General features: G+C 50.4%; 1 protein-coding gene across 1 annotated transcript; it reads right to left on the bottom strand.

Moving 5' to 3' along the window:
* Positions 1 to 1,535: 1,535 nt before the first annotated feature.
* Adgrg3 (adhesion G protein-coupled receptor G3) lies at positions 1,536 to 18,477 on the bottom strand. Its single transcript, XM_069992665.1, has 12 exons — positions 18,373 to 18,477; positions 16,643 to 16,793; positions 10,660 to 10,798; positions 8,519 to 8,665; positions 7,733 to 7,867; positions 7,015 to 7,054; positions 6,734 to 6,825; positions 6,489 to 6,601; positions 5,292 to 5,572; positions 4,930 to 5,023; positions 3,649 to 3,923; positions 1,536 to 2,351 (listed from the first exon to the last, which is right to left on the bottom strand). The coding sequence occupies exons 1-12, from the start codon at positions 18,449 to 18,451 to the stop codon at positions 2,239 to 2,241; spliced, it is 1,659 nt and encodes a 552-aa protein (XP_069848766.1). The 5' UTR covers positions 18,452 to 18,477; the 3' UTR covers positions 1,536 to 2,238.
* Positions 18,478 to 18,691: the final 214 nt, after the last annotated feature.

Below are 18,691 nucleotides of genomic sequence, written 5' to 3'. Positions count from 1 at the left end.
CCCACAGGCTGAAACCCAGGGAAGGGTGTGGAATATTTCCAGACCTGGGTAAAGTTGTTTTGGTTGCTGTCTGCAACCATTTCCTATCTTTTAATAGTAAGTTGCCTAAAGTGAGATCCTAGAGCAAATATGTTTTATTTCTTGTATATTTGTTATGTTGTAATGAAAAGATACTAGGTGTGAAGAAACTTAGGCAGAACAGAGAACAGTCAGGATGCCATTGGGATATATCAAGGCCTGCTTTGCCTTGGCTTATGGGTGGAGGGGGGGGATGCTGGGAGTCACTTCTGCCTTGCTCTCAGACAGGGAAAGGATTCCACCCCTCAGCCCAGGCATGGCCCTGGGCTGAGGTGGGTAGGTCTCTAGATAAGGAGAGTCACTCATGTTGATCATGCCTCTTACCTGTGCCAGGAAACAGCCACCAGCTTGTGGGTAGACAGCCTATAGCGTCTGCCTGGGAAAAACTACTGGAGTAGGAACAAGGTGTCAGATTCTTCTTTTTCCCAGAGAAGGAATCAGCACCCCAAGGAAGCCCAGACTTGGCTTCAGTCCAGCCTGTGTTGGACAGGCGTCTGGGACCCCTCCCCACCAGCCCAACATCCTTGGCGTATTTTTGTGTAAGTCAGGTGGATGAGGGGACAGTCAACTGATCCTGAATTGGTGCTGGACACAAATTTCATTACCTTGTTCTCAAGATAAGGCAAGGACTTTAACGCCCACTTTATGGAGAAGGAAGTGGGTCTCAGAAAGGTGGCTTACTCCTGAATAGCAGAGACAGAATTGAAACCCTGCCCAGCAGGCCTGAGCAGATGTTTCTGGGATTACTTAGCTCTCCAACTTGGAGAGAGTTTGGGGTAAGGGAGCCCTGAGACTTTCCACCTGAGAAACAGATATCTGAGAAGATAGGACCACCCCCACCCACCCCAGTCTGTCCACAAGAAAAAAAACAACAGACTGTGGCTCAACGGACAGTGTTCACAGTCCAAGATGTCCCTTCTGAGAACACAGCGCTTGCATGAAGTGTGGCCTTCCTGTCCGTTGGTGTCGGGGAGGGGAGAGGCCCCAAAGGCCGTGGTGGAGGGGAAGGGGTGGTGAGGAGGGCATGAGCACCCACTTAGTGGGGGCAGCGGACTGGTAAGCCACAGCTTATCAAAGGATTTGATAAGGACTCTGACTCCCCATCTTGAGAGAGGCTGTGAGGGTGTGTGTGGTTAATGGGGCGGGGAGGGAGACGGAAACTTTGGAGGCTGTGGAGCCAGGGGAGGGGAGGACATGTTGTATCTCTGCTGCCACCTGCCCGTGCACACACAGAGACTCCTCTCCTCTCCCTTCTCCTCTCCTCCTCTTCCCCATTGTCATTTCTGCTGCCTTTGGCTTCCTATTGGGGAAACCAGCCTGTGACTGGAAAAGGAGGCCCAGCCACTGGAAATGACCTAACCCAGATGGATCCGGCCTGAGGTGCACGCCTTGACATGAGAGCCTGCCAGCCTGGGGCCAAACTCATGCACCCATCTGCTCAGCCAACAGGTATTTATTGAAATCTTTGTGCTGGTATTTGGTTGGGCGTGGTAGTCGTGGTGAGGCAGGCGGTCCAGGAGCCCTGACGCTGGGGCTTCAGCTCACCCTTTCCTCACTTGCCCCTTGGCCCCACACACTGACCAGCCAGGAGAGGAGGGCTGGCCCAGAACCCCTGCTTCTGTCCACACTCCTGGCAGCCAGGGAGGGAGGGAGAGCTGGCTCCGAATAGCATTGGCACTGAGTGGTATTCTCAGAAACTCAGTTCCCCAGGCCACACTGGAGGGGCCACAGCCACTGGGGGTGGGGTCTTTTTGAGGGGGCAGGCAGAGATCTGAACAGACCACCCCCGAGCACACCTTCAGACCACAACAAATCCAATGTCCCAGAGCATCATGGCCCCTGCTTGGCCCTGGCGTGGGAGCAAGTGATGGGGGAGTAAGGGGCACTGGGATCCTCTTGGGGCTCAAGCCCTTCTTGAGACCAAAGTAAGGAGGAAGGCTGTTGTGCTTTGGAAATGGGACAGGGGGTAAATGTGACTTCAGAAACTTTAGCTTCTTGGACCCACAGACCTATCTGGATGGGGCCTTTGAAGCCATATGGTCTAACCTGGACCTCATCTTCTCCGTCTCCAGGTATACTGTCCAGAGAAGGCTCAGAAAGAGGCAGGGAACTGCCCCAGGTCACACAGTAAACCAGAGCTGAGAGCTGGGCTGCAGCCTCCTATTCCTGAGACATGGAGTGGGCCTGGTCCAGGCGGGCGGTCCCAGAGGTTGAGGACATGGTGCTCTGAGTTGGGAAGTACAGGATGGTGAACCAGCAAAAGATGAAGACACCTGTGATAGAGAGAGAGCTTCCGTGAGCCTGGGGCAGCCACAAGAAGGAGACATGCAAGAGCTCATGAAAAATATTTAGGCAAAAATGCGCCTACTCCTAAGAGACAATCTTAGAAATGAGAAAAACAAATACACAAAAAAATCACCTTGAAATAAAATAGCTACATGTATCTAGAAAAGGCATTTCTAGACCCACAAAATAACCACTATCACTCTAGAGGGTTCTCACACTATCTTTCTATAAAAGATGACTACAGGATGCATTTATCAAGAAGAGGGAAGATGTGGAGTGGAGGAAATTAGAAGAGGCACAGAAATTGAGAAATACAAATTTTGTGTGTTTGAAGAGAATTTATAATTAAAAGAAATACTGCACAGGGGCTGTGAATGTGGGTTAGTGGTAAAGTGCTAGCCTTGAGCAAATGAAGCTCAGGGACAATGCCCAGGCCCTGGGTTCAAGCCCCAGGATTGGCAAAAAAAGACAACAACAACAAAACAAAAAACCACCACTACAAACAATAGTAACAATATTGAGAAGAGTCCAATGGGAAGGTGAAATGTCCCAAGGGCTCTGCTGTCTATAAGAGGAAGAGAGAAACACTGAATAACTCAGACTCTGATGAAATGAAACTCAGCAAAGTGAGGTGTGTAGACTTAGATATTACCATAACTTATATGAGAATAATGATATTATATATGATTTCAAGATATGTTTCTCCCTGGCCCTTAACCTTTGTGATTTTTCTAAATGAGACAGCCTTAGACAGCCCAAAAGTAATAACTTCTATTGCTATTAATTTAGATCTCCTCTTCAGAAGGAAAGACCTAGCTGAGTTAAGCACCAGATACAACAGTTGTTGCATTCCTTCTGGGAAGGCTCCCGAGACTGTGTGTCATGTGCCATCAAATCACCTGACCTTATCCATGTGACTGAATCACACAGTACTCTGATTGGGCCAGAGATGGTCACCTGATAGGTCCTGGAGTGCTGAGGGAGCCATATTGGGTAGTCATTTGGGGCCATAATCTTCATGGGCAGACAGAATAATTCAAGAGTTTCTACAGATGCTAGCAGAGACAACATCCAACTCCAGAATGAAAGATAGGGGAAAGCCTTGCTTTGGTTTGAGTGGCTTTACCTGACCCAGTTAACAGCCTCTCTTGCTGCCCTGGATCCTAAGAAAACCCTGGGTATTTCAAATCAGTATTTTGGGATTGAGCTCGTCTGAGTGGGATCCTGTCTCCTGTAATGCCTCCTCTCTCCCATCTCCTGGGACCTCTCTACTGGGAGCCTTACCTTGTAGAGAGTTGAAAAGGGCAAAGACATAGATGGTGGACAGGCCCAGGGGCGTGAGGATGGCCAGTCCCCAGGTCATGCCCACCAGACTCGAGAGGCCCAGCACGGTGAGGACAGCCTTCCAGCTCTGCCCTGGTTCCTTGCCAGCTGTGACACTGGACAGACTGAAGATTTTCCAAGCCACCAGGGCTAGCACCCCAGCGTTGAAGAGGAAGGTAATGAGGAAGTAGCTGTGGACGGTGACATAAAGGGCCACTTCTTTCTGGAACCAGCACCTGGAGGGGGTGGGCGGCCACTGTGACTAGGGGAGGTAACCCCTGCACAGCAAGCTCCAGACGTCTCCCCTGACTATCTCCAGATGTCTTCCTACACCCCTGCTTTCCCACCTGGCCATCCTCTCCTGCTTTCCTGCTGGGTGCAAGCCATCCACAGGTCCAGCCACCCTTGGTGTGAAAGGACCAAGTCAGCCCCAAAGGTCATTTTATTACTGAAAATTATGGTGCTGAACCCTGAACTAGCTGTCACCCTGTAAGTCAAACGGTTTGGCATAAACATCCCACCTTCTGCTCAACCTGAGGAACCCTCCTGGAGGAGCGCCAGGGCAGCTCTTCCATGGAAAGTGACTCCCCATCCCCTGTAGTCCCCCCCAGACACACATGCATTTAAGGCCCCACGCTCCACCAGACCGGCCTAGTGCAGAGCCCTGGCCCAGGGGTGGCTACCATGAGAAGTCATCAGTGGGCATCTGGGTGGGCCCAGCTGCCCTGCTCCCTGTACTGCAGGAGACCTGAAGGGCATCTACTTCCCATTGTACAGATGGGGAGACTGAGGCTTTGTGAGAAGACAGGCTTGCCCAAGGTCCTACCCATGGTACTCAGCAGCAGGGCCTGGCTCCATCTAGGCTGCTCAGACTTGTGGGCAGGTGGTGCCTTGCACCAGGGCCCCTAAGTGACAGGCAGGTGGTTGAAATCCCAGTCTCTCCTTACCAAGCTGAGGTCTGGGCATGGGGCGTCACAGGAGGTAGGGGTGGCCCCGGCTAGAGAAAGGCATTCTGCCTTCTTGTTCAATCCCCCCTCCCTGCCCAGAGCCCCCTCTCCCATTTCATTTTTCTTTTCAGTGTACCCAGCTAGGCCACCAGCCAGCAGGATGTGAGGATCCTGTCTGCCTGGACAAACTTACCCTCTCTTCCTAGGATTCCCTCCTTGCCAGCCTTGAGACATGAAGGTAGGGTCTGACAGCCCCCGTTCCCCACCACCCCCACTCCCCACCACCCCTGCTCACAGCTCCAGTGTGGTTCGGTTTTCCTGGTCACGGATGGTGTAAAGCCCATAGCTGTTGGCACTCCCAGTGCCAAGGACCACAAGGGCAGGCAGGCCTGGGTGTGAAAGGAAGAACACGTGACATTGTCTGGGCCCCCGTGGCATATGCCCCTCTGATCCTCTCCAGCCATCCAAGAGAACATTTCTCTGTCTCTCTGTCTCTGTCTCTCTGTCTCTGTCTCTGTCTCTCTCTCTCTCTCTCTCAGCAGTCTACCCTCTCCCTGAGCAGTCTACCCTCTCTGTCTACTTCCTGTCTATTCTCTGTCTGCTCCCTGAGTGATCTACCCTCCAGTCTCACCCCACCCCAACCCCTGCAGCTCCTACCCCAGCCTAGCAGGCCCAGCTTCAGGAAGTAGTGTCCAAAGTAAGTGTTGAAGACCCGGATGGTGAGCAGGTAGAGGTGGAAGGCTTCCAGGCCCATCCAGGTGAACGTACAGAGTAGGAAGTAATGAAAAATGGCAGCCCGGACCCAACAGGAAGCAGGGGAGCCTTGGGAACCACTCCCCAAATTGACCAGGAAGGCTAGATTCAGGAGGAACAGGCTGCTGCTCAGGGCCACATGGATCTTGGGGGCATCTTCTGACTTGAACCTTTGCAGGGAGAGCCTGAGGTGAGAAAGGGTAATTAGAGACACCAAGGAATGGCAGCTTCTGGGGGAGAGCCCAAGTCCAGCTACCCCACCATCTTGGATCCATCTTCACAATCCTGGCCAGATTGTGCCAATGCCCCTTCCGATTTTCTGTACTAAGTTTTGCCCCATAACAGGTAGTTAGAGAAAGGGACTACACACTGTGCAATTTTTTCAATCTCTGATTAGTCTATAATTATTTTGGAATGAACTGTTCTTAAAGAAAGACCTCAGTCTGGGGGCTTTATTTCTGCCTGAGCATCTATGTCACCACCACATGAGTTGCGGAGCTCCTGATGCTCTGAATGGGGCTTTTTATGGCACGGGTGATAGGAAGTTGTGAGAGGCAGAGAAAATCAAGTCCTGGGGTGGGGTGGCTCGCTTGAACTCCTGGATCTAACCCTGCCTGAAGGCCTCGCAACTTGGGTTTTTTAGTTATATGAACCATACAGGCTTTATTGTGATTACATCAATGTAGGTTGAGTTTCTGCCACATATAACTGAAATGACTGACAGGTGTCCACCCCTCTAGCGCTACTTTGTCATGGAGACTCAAGGACAGGAGGGGCTGGGCACTAGTGCCTCATGGTTGTAATCCTAGGGTGAGAGGTGAGGACCTCAGTTCAAAGCCAGCCCAGGCATGAAAAGTTTATGAGACTCTTATCTCCAATTAATCACCAGAACATCAGAAGTGGTACTGTGGCTCAAAGTGAGAGAGCACTGTCCTTGAGCAAAAGCACTCAGGAACAGCACCCAGGCAGGAGTTCAAGACCCACAATCAAAAAAGGGGGGAGGAAAAGGGGTGTCAGAGACAGCCCATCAGGGCTCCTTTTACTCTAGCTTCTGTCTCCCTGGGGAAGGAGGGAGCTGTGGGTGGCACAGGGGTCACCCACCTCAGGATAACATAGAGAAGCATGGTGAAGGCCAGGAAGATCATGGAGACGCCACAGCCTGCTTGGGAGATGCGCGTGAGGACCTGCACGGTGGCCATATCCAAAACTGGCCTCTGTGGATGACCCCAAATCCAGTCTATGTTAGTGAAAGGCTGGGCTCACCACCCCCAAAGGCTGTATGGGGCAGCCTCCTCAGGATACCGGAGGCCTTGAGGAGTCCTGAGGCAGGCAGAGCAGACAGTTACCAGCAGCAGGGCGAAGAAGGTCAGGTGGTCACAGCGGCAGACGGTCCCCTCAGCCCCCAGCTCCGTGGAGCAGCCCTTGGAGTTCCAGTCACCTGTGGGGACACACACACACACACACACACACACATGCACACACGCACACACACACCACACACACCACACACACACACACACACACACACACACACACACACACGAGGTGAAGGGAGAGGCAGGGAACAAGACAAAGGGTTGGTGGGGCCTCCCACTCAGCTTACCCCAGAGGGTCATCCAGGCCCTACCTTTACTCCCATCCCAGAACACACAGGTAAGGATCATGTTCTGAAACCAGAGAGTTGGGGTCAAGAGAGGAAGGAGGGGAGTTCCCAAGGGTGTAGCCCACATGTATTAGGTGGAAGGTGCTTGGGTGGTTTGCATGGGAAAACTGACTGCTCTCGTGTGTGTGTGTGTGTGTGTGTGTGTGTGTGTGTGTGTGTGTGCGTATGTGTGCGTGTGTGTGTGTGCATGTGTGTATGCATGTGTGTGTGTATACTGGGGCTTGAACTCAGGGCCTGGGCAATGTCCCTGAGTTTTGTTGCTTAGAGCTGGTGCTCTGCCACTTGAGCCACAGCCCCACTTCTGGCTTTTTGTTGGTTCATTGGAGATAAGAACCTCATGGATTTTCCTACCTGGGCTGACTTCAAACTATGATCCTCAGATCTCAGCCTCCTGAGTAGCTAGGATTACAGGTGTGAGCCACCAGCACCTGACTGACAGCATTGTTTGCGGGACCCTGGACTAGCATGTGAAGGGTGGAATCATGCTGAGCTGGGAGTGGGGGATGGTCTGTCTGCACATGGGCCCTTGGGGAGTGGTGGATGGGTGCCCACAGGTGGGTGTGTATACACAGTGTGTATGTGGCCCTAATGGCTGCTCTTGGGTTCAGAGCACCATGTTTGCTCTGAGCTCATGTGAATGTGTGGGCTCACCATCCTGGCCGGCTCCAGGTAGAGGACTTACAGGGGGCTGACGCTGGTGTGAGAAGGTGATCTCCAGAGGCTCTGACAGTCCTGTGATGGGTGTGTGGCCCACACTCAAACCCACCACGTGACTGTTCAGCACACGACTACCATTGTCCAGGAGGAGCCGGGGGCCCTGTGAGGGAGACAGAGAGGCCAGGCTGCAGGAGATGCTGTGCCAGCCCATCCCGGAAGCTCCAGGACTTGGGGCCATGGCCTGGAGGGGGACAGGGAACGTGAACCACCTGCTACTCTCTGTCATCTTGCTTGCACTGGCCTGGGTTCTATGGGCCAAATCACCTGTGCCAAGCCATGCACCTGACAGCTCTCCATTGCTGAGCTTCAGAGCTCCTCTGCCCTCTTAGCTGGAAGGGTACAGGCTAAGATTAGCCTAGAAGTAAGGTACTGGGGGCATCTCCAGGTGGGCGAGTATACCCATATCTGGGGACATACATAGGTATCTGCTTATAGGTGGACAAACACCCACTTCTGGGTCCACACACCTGGCACACACCTGCAGAGTTGCATCTGAGCAATTTGTGAGCACCTGAACCCCATTCACTAGTGGGGGCACTGGAGTAGGGGGTGCCAGCATGAGTCTGGAGTCCATAAACTCTAGAGACCTGGCTGTATTAGAGATGCTAGGCGGGCAGGGGGGGGGGTGGAGGGAGCACTCGCTCCTTTCCTCCATTGATGCCCTGCAGTGAGGGCAGGCTGGGACCTGGGACCCCTGGCAAAGCTAGCATTGAACTTGGCATCTACCCAGAGTCCCCAGCAGACCTCCTACCTTGAAGACATCTCCCATGCTGATGTCCAGGACAGTTATGGCCAACCAGACCGTAGACCCATTGCTGGGCAGGGCTGCAAAAAGGCTCTTGGGAAGGCGGACTCGGTCAGGGGGCTCATCCTCATCCTTGGCCACCTGCCTCGGAACCTATAACCACACACACAGTGGATGTCATCTTACCCCAGCGATTCCAGCCTCCAACACTGGTCCTGCCATCACTGCAGGTTGGGAAGGCATTGAAACAGATGGGTGGCCACAGGACCTGGGGACTGACAGCCCTGACAGGCTGGATGCCAGGGCTCAGACCAGCATCTCTCTTCCCAGAGCCTGTGAAGAGGGGCTGAAGACTCCTGGTCAGGCATCATCTGTTATCCCATGACAGAGAGCATGAACACCTGCCAAGCCAAAAGCCAGTGTGGAGACGCATCCACCCAGCTGGGTTGGCCAGTATGGGAAGCGGGCCATGGTCTTCCACCAACACACAGCCCTGCACCTACACACAACTTGACAGTGACTGTGTCTGCTTTTGACACGTTGAGAAAACAAGGCCATCAGGAAGGGAATGCAGGAGGGGAGCAAGGGCAGAGGTGAAGGACACATGAAGTCATAAGATAGCATTCCTGTTTGCCCAACACATTAAAAATAAATCTAAGAATGGTCAACATATTCAAAACTTCAGTGGCAATCACAAGGCGTGATTTTTTTGTTTCTATTCTCTGAGTTCCTGGTGCCCTGGGGCTGCAGTGTGGTGGCCCCTGGTCCAGCCTCCAAAAACACCAAGATCATTGGAACAGGGAAGGCAAAAGGTGGAGGCTGATGGTGCTAATTTCTCTAAATCTCATGAAAAGGCCAAGTGGGCCAGGCTCAGGGGGAGGGGGGGGATAGCAGGGCAGGATTCACACCTGTAATCCTAGCTACTCAGGAGGCTGAGATCTGAGGATTATGGTTTAAAGCTAGCCCCTTCAAGAAAAGTCTGTGAGACCCTTATCTCCAATTAACCACTGGAAGCAGAGCTGTGGCTCAAGTGGTAGAGTGTTAGTCTTGAGCACAAAAGCTCAGGAACAAGAGCCCAGGCCCTGAATTCAAGCCCCAGGACTGGCACAGAATAAAAAGAACATGTTGGAAGATTCTGAGGTCCATGTGCACCCCACACTCAGCAGCTTGGATGACATAATGAAGGATTGAAGAAGCCCCCCTCAGCTTACCACTCCCCCTCTCCAGATGGAAGAAACCCTTGATGATGAGCAGCTTGCCTGCTGCCTGGGCCTTTACCTTCCCCTCACTGGGAACTGCTACTGAGCCCTCCTCATTCCAAGAATTCCCCAGGTTTTATCTCATTTATTTCTCCCTAGGGCCATAAACACCTTCATCACTTTACAGATGAAGAAACAGACACTTGGAAAGGTAATTTGCTACCAGGTGCAGTGGTGCCTGCCTTTAATCCTAGCTACTCAAGAGGCAGAGAGCAGGAGGATCCCAGTTTGAGGCCAGCCAAGACAAAAAGTTAACAAGACATCATCTTGACAAATAAGCTGGGTATGATGATTTACACCTGTGATCCTAACTAGCTGGGTATGATGATTTATACCTGTGATCCTAACTAGGTGGAAGGCTGAGGTAGGAGGATCTCTGTTTGAGGCCAGTGGGGTAGGGGAGGGGAGATGTCTGAAGACAGGACACAAGCAGTGATCCTGAGCTTAACACCCTCCCCCCACACACACACTTGGTAATTTTAATTTGCTCATGATTTGCACTTAGACCAGAATAAATCAGAGTCCTCCCCCGCAGCCCTCTGGTGCTGGCTCCAGATGTTCCTGGGAGAAAACTCCTGGGGAATTTTGGACTTGGAGGAGGCTGAGGACTCCTCTTCCAGATGTGAGCTGTGGGGTTCAGAGAGGGAGAGGAAGTTCTGCAGGAAGTTCTGCAGGCAGTGGTGGGAGGCCCATGCTCAGAGCCCAGGTCCCCAGCCTCCACCCCAGCCCCCAGCTCCAGCATCATGCAAAGTTCTCCAGAAGGGACCCACCAGAGCTAAGCTTTGCTGGCTCTCTCTGGTGGCTGAAATGCAGACCAAGAATAATAGAGTCCCAACCAGCCAGCTGAGGGATCTGGGGGCCTCCTCTGCTGACTGGGGGTCTTCTTACCTGAGAGAACTTGTGAGAGAAAAGCAGGTCTTCTGAGATGTCAGTGCTGACATTCTGGACCAAAGCCTTCACAAAAGGCATATCCACTGTCCCCACAATATTCTTCTCCAGAAGGTAGGACTCATAGCGCAGCCAGTACCTGCAAAGGTCAGGGGTCAGCGGAGTGAAGTTCTTGCAGGCTGAGTTGCCCATTCATCCGATTCTTAGGTGACAGCTGCTCACTCAGAATATCAAAGACTCGGGGCTGGGAAGGTAGCTCAGTGGTAGAGCACTTGCCTTGCATGCCTGAGGCCCTGGGTTTGATTCCTCAGCACCACATAAGCAAAAAGAAAAAAGCCGGAAGTGGCGCTGTGGCCCAAGTGGTAGAGTGCTAGCCTTGAGCTGAAGAGCTGAGGGACAGCACCCAGGCCCAGAGTTCAGGCCCCACGACCGGACCCCCCCAAAAAAAAGAATATCAAAGACTCGATGGTGGCTCATGCCTGTAATCCTAGCTTCTCAGGAGGCTGAGATCTAGGATTGCAGTTCAAAGCCAGCCCAGGCAGGAAAGATCCTGAGACTCTTACCTCCAATTAACTACCAGAAAACCAGAAGTAGAGTTGTGGCTTAACGTGGTAGGGTGCAAGCCTAAGAGCTCAGTGACAGAGCCTAGGCCCTGAGTTCAAACCCCACAAGCTACAAAAAAAAAAAAAAAAGAAAAGAAAAGAAGAAAGAATATCAAAGGCTTTGGGATCATCAGGGAGAAGGATGGCTTGGAACAGCCAGTCTGGCCTTGGGGAATTTCAACTATGGCTTCTCTAAGAGTTTTGTACGTTCGTCCCTTATAGTAAATACCTAAAACATTAAATTTACCATTGTAACCATTTGGAAGTGTAATATTCAGTGGCAGTAAGTGTCTTCACATGTTGCGCACCACCACCACTATCTAGGTCCAGGATGTTTTCTTCCCCACAAAAGCAAACCCCATGCTCATGAAGCAGCTACCCCCTGCAGTCTGTCAATCTGCTAGATGTCTCTGTATGCTTGCCCATTCTGAGTATCTCGTGCATGAGGAATCATATACTATATGGCCTTTCATATCCAGCTTCTTTTACCCAGAAGAGTTTTTTCAAAGCTCATCTGTTAAAGCACGCGTTGTCTCGTGTGTGTGTGTGTGTGTGTGTGTGTGTGTGTGTGTGTGTGTGTGTGTGTGTGTGTGTGTGTGTGTGTGTGTGTGTGTGTGTTCTGCTAGGGCTAAGGATGGAACTCAGGGCCTGGGCACTGTCCCTTAGCTTTCATTTTGCTCAAGGCTGGCACTCTACTGCTTGAGCCACAGCTCCACTTCTGAATTTTGGGTAATTCATTGAAGAACAGCGTTCACAGATTTTACTTCCCAGGCTGGCTTGGCACTGCAATCCTCAGCTCTCAGCCTCCTGAGTAGCTAGGATTACAAGCTCTTTAGATTCTTCTCCCTGCCCTCCATTTCCTGGAATTCATTTTGATAAATATTTTAAATGATCAGAGGCACAGAGGCTTTGGGCCTTTGGGTTCCTCCCCTAAGACTGGGTTTAGATTCTTGAGCTGCCAAACTGTTTTCAGTAATGGCCACATCAGTTTCGGTTCCTCCCACCCTACTGACTCACCCTCTCTGTTTTATTTTCTCTGTTTTATTATTTATGATAGCCACCCTTACAGGTGAGAAGTGATTTTCTATGGAGTTTTTCATTGCATTTCCTTAATGACCAATGATATTGAATATCTTTTCATGGACTTGGTGGCCTTGTATCTATTATTTGATTAATCTCTCAGAACATATCAGCACAGTTATTGAGTGCTAACTGTATACTAGGAACTCTGCCTTTTTACCAGTACTGGGGCTGGAACTCAAGGCCTCACACTCTCAGGGTTTTTTTTCTCAAGCCTAGTATTCTACCCTTTGAGCCACAGAGCCGTTTCGGGAGCTCTGCTTTTGAAGCTGAGCTGTCTGTGTAGGAATGGGCTGCTTGGGATCCCAGTGGAAGCAGGAAACAAAGCCAGTGGCTCTCTCCATGGTGCTGAAACCTCACTTCCCTCTGTCCTTGTCCCAGTCTGGGAGTCCTGAGAGCTGCTGCCTTACCCTTGCAGGTAATCCTGACAAGATGAGGGCCAAAGTAGCAAAGGAGAGAAGGGGAAGTACACCTGGACTAAGGCTATTGGAAAGGAGCAGCTGCAGAGACAAAGGGTGCTTTTTACTTGCAGCACTAAGGATCAAACCTAGGACCTTGTGCATGTCAGGTAAGGCCTACCATGGAGATATACCTCTAGCCTCTTGTCATTGTGTGTGTGTGTGTGTGTGTGTGTGTGTGTGTGTGTGTGTGTGTGTGTGTGTGTGTGTGTGTGTGTGTGTGTGTGTGTGTGTGTGTGTGTGTGTGTGTGTGTGTGTGTGCATACTGGGGCTTGAACTCAGGGACAGAGCACTCTCTTTTAGCTTTTTCACTCCTGAACTAAGATTATAGGCATGAGCCATCAGTGCCCACCTCCCTGGACATTTTTGAACAGTCAAATTAAGGAAAAAGAAAAGAAATCCCAAAAGGACTACAGAAAATGCATTGGCAAGGGGCTGGGAATGTGGCTTAGTGGTAGAGTGCTTGCCTAGCATGCATGAAGCTCTGGGTTCTATTCCTCAGCATCACATTAAAAAAAAAAGCCAGAAGTGGTACTAGGGCTCACATGGTAGAGTGCTAGCCTTGAGCAAAAGAAGTTCAGGGACAGCGCTCAGGCCTTGAGTACAAGCTCCAAGACTGGCCAAAAAAGAACAAGAAAAAGAAAAGAAAAATAAAATGTATTGTCAAATGGAGAGCAAGTTGTGTAAATACCCAAATATATACAAACATGCTGGGTGGAGAGAATCTAAACAAACCACGCAGCCAGAATTGGACTGTCCCGATCCATTGCCTATTGAGCCTAGCTTTTATTTGCCTTCAATTATCTAGTCAAAGCAATAATGTGATTTTTTTTTTCGATTGTGGGTCCTGAACCTTGGGCCTGGGCACTGTCCCTCAGCTCTTCAGCTCAAGGCTAGCGCTCTACCACTTGAGCCACAGTGCCACTTCTGGCTTTTTCTGCTTATGTGGTACTGAGGAATCGAACCCAGGGACTCATGCATGTGAGGTAAGCACTCTACCACTGAGCCACCTTCCCAGCCCCAATAATGTAATTTTTATTGTTGCCAAGTAAGATAGCAAACAGTGAACAGAAGACATGTGTATTTTTTTCCTACTTCATGCACTTGAAAATATTCCTGATAGGTGTGATGTGGCAGGCTTATAATTCCAGCACTCAGGAGACAGAAGCAGGAAGATTTAGCATTCGAAGGCAGCCCGAGTTACACAGTAATATTTGTGTGTGTTTGTAAAACAACCCAATTCACTTGCCTGAGGAAATACTGCCTCATCTGGTCCTCAGGTCTAGATAATTCTTACAATTTTCTCTTGTCTCGGCACCTATTTTGTTTGTTTTTTTGAGGCAGGGTTTCACTTATGCAGCCCAGGCTGACCTCAAACACTCCATCCTCCTGCCTCTGGGATTACAGGCATAGGCCATGACAGCACCACATAGGTCTTCCTAAATCATTTTAAGGACTTGCTACTTCCTGTTTCCTGGATAGGATTCAACAATGGGCTGGACTACAGGTGCTCTGTAGAACAGTGACATTAACAAGGTCTCAGAACTTGCTTTACCTGGTAAAGCCCCAGGAAAATGCTGGCAGGTACAGTTGGCTCTACCAGATGACAGTCAAGCCATTTACTTGAAAATTGGTAAGGACGAACAACATTAACCATGGAATCAACACACCAATTGCCAGAGTCTGGGTGGATTTGTGAAACAATCCCCCCCATCCGATTCATTGTTTCATCTTACCATCACCCAGACTCCTTCTCTAAGCTGCACCCCACTGCAGGAGCACCCCACATTCAGTCTCTGTAGCAGCATTAGCCCTGAGACTTCCCCAGGGATGGGGTTTCCCTCTTTGTGACTCTTCAATGGAATGCACCCCAAGGCACTTCAACAGTTCAAGGGTGACCATCCACCCAAAAAACTAGATAGCCCAATGGAAGATTAGTATGAATAGCAATAATAATAAAGGTGAAATTAGACATTTACAGATTGGCATGCTTGTAATCCTAGCTACTCGGGAGGTTGAGATCTAAGGATCAAGGTTCAAAGCCAGCCTAAGCAGGAAGTCTGAGGGATTTTTATCTCCAATGAACCACCAAAAAGTCAGAAGTGGAGCTGTGGCTCACAGTGGTAGAGCACAAGCCTTGAGCAAAAAAGCTCAAGGACAGTGCCTAGGCCCTGAGTTCAAGCCTCAGGACTGACACTCAGAAGAAAAAAAATATTTACCTATTGTAATTGTTAACCCAAGTAGAAGAGCTAAAATTCTACTCCTACAGAAGGAAACTTAGGAGAAAAATCTGGGTCATCTGCTCTAGGTAAGTGCTTCTTTGATATGATATTAAACACACACATATAAATTTAAATTGGGCTGCCTCAAAACTAAATGCTTTTAATCTTCAGGATATAGGATTTAGAAAGTGGGGAAAAAGACAAATATTTGCAAATTGTAATCTGATAAAGGACTTGTTCATACTCAATAAGAAGACAAAGTCTTAAGGAGAACAAAGAAACCAATTTTAGAAGAAGAAAAAAAGACAAGAGAAAGGTTTCAATAGTATTTCACCAAAGAAAGGTTGCAAGTGGTTCCTGAAGGGATGCATGGCAGCTTCATTACGTATTTATGAGATGCAAATTAAAACCAGAGCCAGAGCACCCTGCACACTCAATGTAACTGCAGAGATGGCGATATTGCAAGTGTGCGTTGAAAGGGACCCTCCTTCCATTCTTCATGAGAGAGCAAATAGCAGCCTTTCAGGAAGCTAACCACATAAACCATACAGCTTGGCAATTTCTTTCCTGCAGATCTACTCCAAAGAAATGAAAACACACCCCCAAGGACTTGGATTTCAGTGTCATTATCAACATTATCCATGAGTGTCTAGCAGTGGAATGGATTCAAACATCCATCCATTGGCAAATGAACGAGCAGAATGTAATACACACAGGGAAATATTACATGCTAAAACAGGAGTAACACTGGGTGCGGGTGGCTCATGTCTGTAATCCTAGTTGCTCAGGAGGCTAAGATCTGAGAATCTTGGTTCAAAGCCAGCCCACGCAGGAAAGTCCGTGAGACTCTTATCTCCAATTAAGCACCAGAAAAGAGGGAAGTGGCGCTATGACTCAAAGTGATAAGAGTGCCAGCCTTGAGCAGAAAAAGCTCAGGACAGCATCTAGGCCCTGAATTCAAGCCCCAGGACCGATAAAGAAAAAAGAAAAATAAAATAAAAAAAAAGGAAAAGTATTGATTTTAGCTCATGGTTTCAGAGGTTTTAGTCAATGATTGGTTCTGTTGTTTCTGAGTCATGGAGAGACAAGGCATCATGGCGATAACTTGCGGTAGATCAAAGCTGATCACTTTGCCACAGCTAAGAAGCAGAGATAAATAGGAAGGGCCAGGAACAAGACACATCCCTCAAAGACAGGCTCTCATCTGCCACTTCCTCCATTCAAGCCCCACCTCCCACAGCTCCACTGCCTCCCAGTAGCCTCTACAGTCTTTTCTTTGCAGGATAGAGGGAAAATCCACCCAACTACTGTGGCAAACTATTCGATAAGTTTGTCATATGCTTCTCCTATGATTCGTTGATTCCTCATCTTACAGAAATACTTATGTGCACTAAAAGAATACATTCATAGCAGATCTTATGTGCACTAAAAAGAATTCATGCATAGCAGATCAGGTGAGGCACCTCGTGTCTCATGAAGGAGGCAGAGATAAGAGGATCACAATTGGAGGCTGCCTCCATGAGATCTTATTTGTCCGTGTCCCATGGGTAAATTGGACCTCTGGCTGCCAGGGACAGGGCAAGGTTTTCTGGGTTCTCCCTCCCCAATCAGAAGGCCTCACCTCTGCAGATTTTCCACATTACAGGGGTCGCTTCTGGACTGACTGCATTTGGTGAAGCAGTTAGAAATGTCCTTCACAGAGAAGGGGTCATACTGGTACCCCTTGGTGAGCAGGCAGGAGTCTCTGCGCTGTTCGTGGGTCTTCTCTTCACCTAGGGAGGGTGCAGAGCATGAATAGGAGCCATGGAAGGAGCAACAAGCTCAGGGGAAGGCTGGTGGTACAGATCGATCCCAGCTGCCTCCAGCCACACGCATTGCCCATCTAGGCAGGACTCAAACCCCACCTTCCACCCCCACCCCAAACCTTGGTTTCTCAGGTGAAAGAAGGCACTTCCCTGTGGGGAAAACACGGCCTATGATTCTGTAGATAAAAGGTTTCCTATGTTAGTGCTCAGCAGAAGGTTCCACAGCCAGGCATAGGTTCACACCTGTAATCCCAGCTTCTGTGGAGTCAGATGTAGCAAGATTGTAATCCAAGCAGGCCTGGGCAAAGAGCTAAAACCCTATCTAAAGATTAAACTAAAAAGCTGGGCCACTGGTTGTTCACACCTGTAATCCTAGCTACTCAGGAGGCTGAGATCTGAGGACTGCAGTTTGAAACCAGCCTAGTCAGAAAAGTCAAGTCTGAGAGACTTTTATCTCCAATAAACTACTCAGAAAAGACTGGAAGTGGTGCTGTGGCTCAAGTGGTAAAGTGCTAGCCTTGAGCAAAAGAAGCTCAGGGACAGCGCCCAGATCCTGAGTTCAAGCCCCAGGAACAGAAAAAACAAACAAACAAACAAAAAACAAAAAACAAAACACCAAAACCATGAAAAACTAAAGCAAAAAAAAGCTGGGGACTTGGCTCAAGTAGCAGAATGCCTGCCTAGCAAACATAGGGCCCTGAATTCAAATCCCAATAAGGCTCAATCTGTCAGTGCTGTTGCTCCTTTACAGCCTCCTCCAGGGAATCTGCCTGACTTTTCACCTCCGCTCCATATCCATCACACTCGCTCCTGGGTTCTGTATTGTTTTGTTGCGACCCTCACAGCCACCTCCTGGGGAAAGCAGAGAACACATGGAACTACAGCTGCTAGACCACCATGACCCAGGCAAGGTCACCACCAGTTCCCATACTATACACCAGCATTCTGGAGGCACCCATGGGTGCTGAGTTGGGGGCCTGAGGGGGTGGCAGAGCTAGGAGAAGGGCTCAGAGCTGGCCAGGTGGGGTGAGGTGGGGTGAATGGGACAGAGGAGAAGCCAGACCAAGGCCCAAGCCCTTCAGTGCCCCAGGACCTCTAGATCCCCAAGGGGTGGGGGGAGAGAGGGGAACCGGAGCCTGGCTCTGTCACTGTAGACTGTGGGGTCATCACTGAGGGGGTGACAGGGGGAGAGGGAGGTGTGGGGGTGAGGCAGGTGCAAGCCCTGCCTGGCCTCATTTCCAGAGGCCCCCAACACTTCCCCCAGGGGCCCAAAAGCCAGTTAAAAAGCTTGTCAGGCCTACGTCTCAGAGTCAGGCCACAGGGAGACTTGGGCCAGGGTATCATGGAGCTGCCTCTGTCTCCCCCATCCATAAAACACTGCCAAGGGGCCAAGGGACCCTGGACTGGCCCCAAGGGACAGACCTCTTGTAGGACAACACCCTGACTCCTTATCTCCTGCTCCTGTCCCCGGCTCTCTACCCAGTCCCGGGCCCCTTGGCAGGACAGGGTCTCTTGGGTAAGGCAGGAATGGCAAGGAGCAACTCACCTGAGGCCAGCAGCAGCAGCAGCAGGGCTCCCAGGCCCCTGAGGGTCACCATTTGTGGCTGGCCCAGCCCTGTGGCCATCTGGTTCTCTGGTCCCAAGCTCTGACTGTTCTACTGGCCTGCTTTATGCCTCCACCCGCCCCCCACCACCACTTCCTGCGGCCTCTTCCTCCCCCTTCCTGCCCAATGGCGCCATCGGATGGTGATGAAAGGCAGGTGTGGGGAACTGGGCGAGGCTCCACCTTCAGAGAAAGCTGGGCTGGACCCACCGGAGATGGGGGGGAGCTCCTGTGGCCCTGCAGGGTGGGCACTGGACAGGCT

The sequence above is a fragment of the Dipodomys merriami genome, unplaced genomic scaffold (assembly GCF_024711535.1).
Source record: "Dipodomys merriami isolate MVZ:Mamm:240054 unplaced genomic scaffold, mDipMer1.0.p SCAF_41, whole genome shotgun sequence".
In the NCBI taxonomy this organism is placed as follows: Eukaryota; Metazoa; Chordata; class Mammalia; order Rodentia; family Heteromyidae; genus Dipodomys; species Dipodomys merriami.
This window is presented reverse-complemented; position numbering and strand designations above follow the sequence as displayed.

Bases quoted from the DNA above. Each gene is read 5' to 3' on its own strand.
- Adgrg3 (XM_069992665.1), bottom strand. From the start codon at position 18,451: ATGGCCACAGGGCTGGGCCAGCCACAAATGGTGACCCTCAGGGGCCTG. The intron at 6,826-7,014 runs GTAGGGCCTGGA...GTGTCCCCACAG, and splicing joins GTTCTGGGATGGGAGTAAAG to GTGACTGGAACTCCAAGGGC. The intron at 2,352-3,648 runs GTAAGGCTCCCA...TCTCTATCACAG, and splicing joins CCTTTTCAACTCTCTACAAG to GTGTCTTCATCTTTTGCTGG.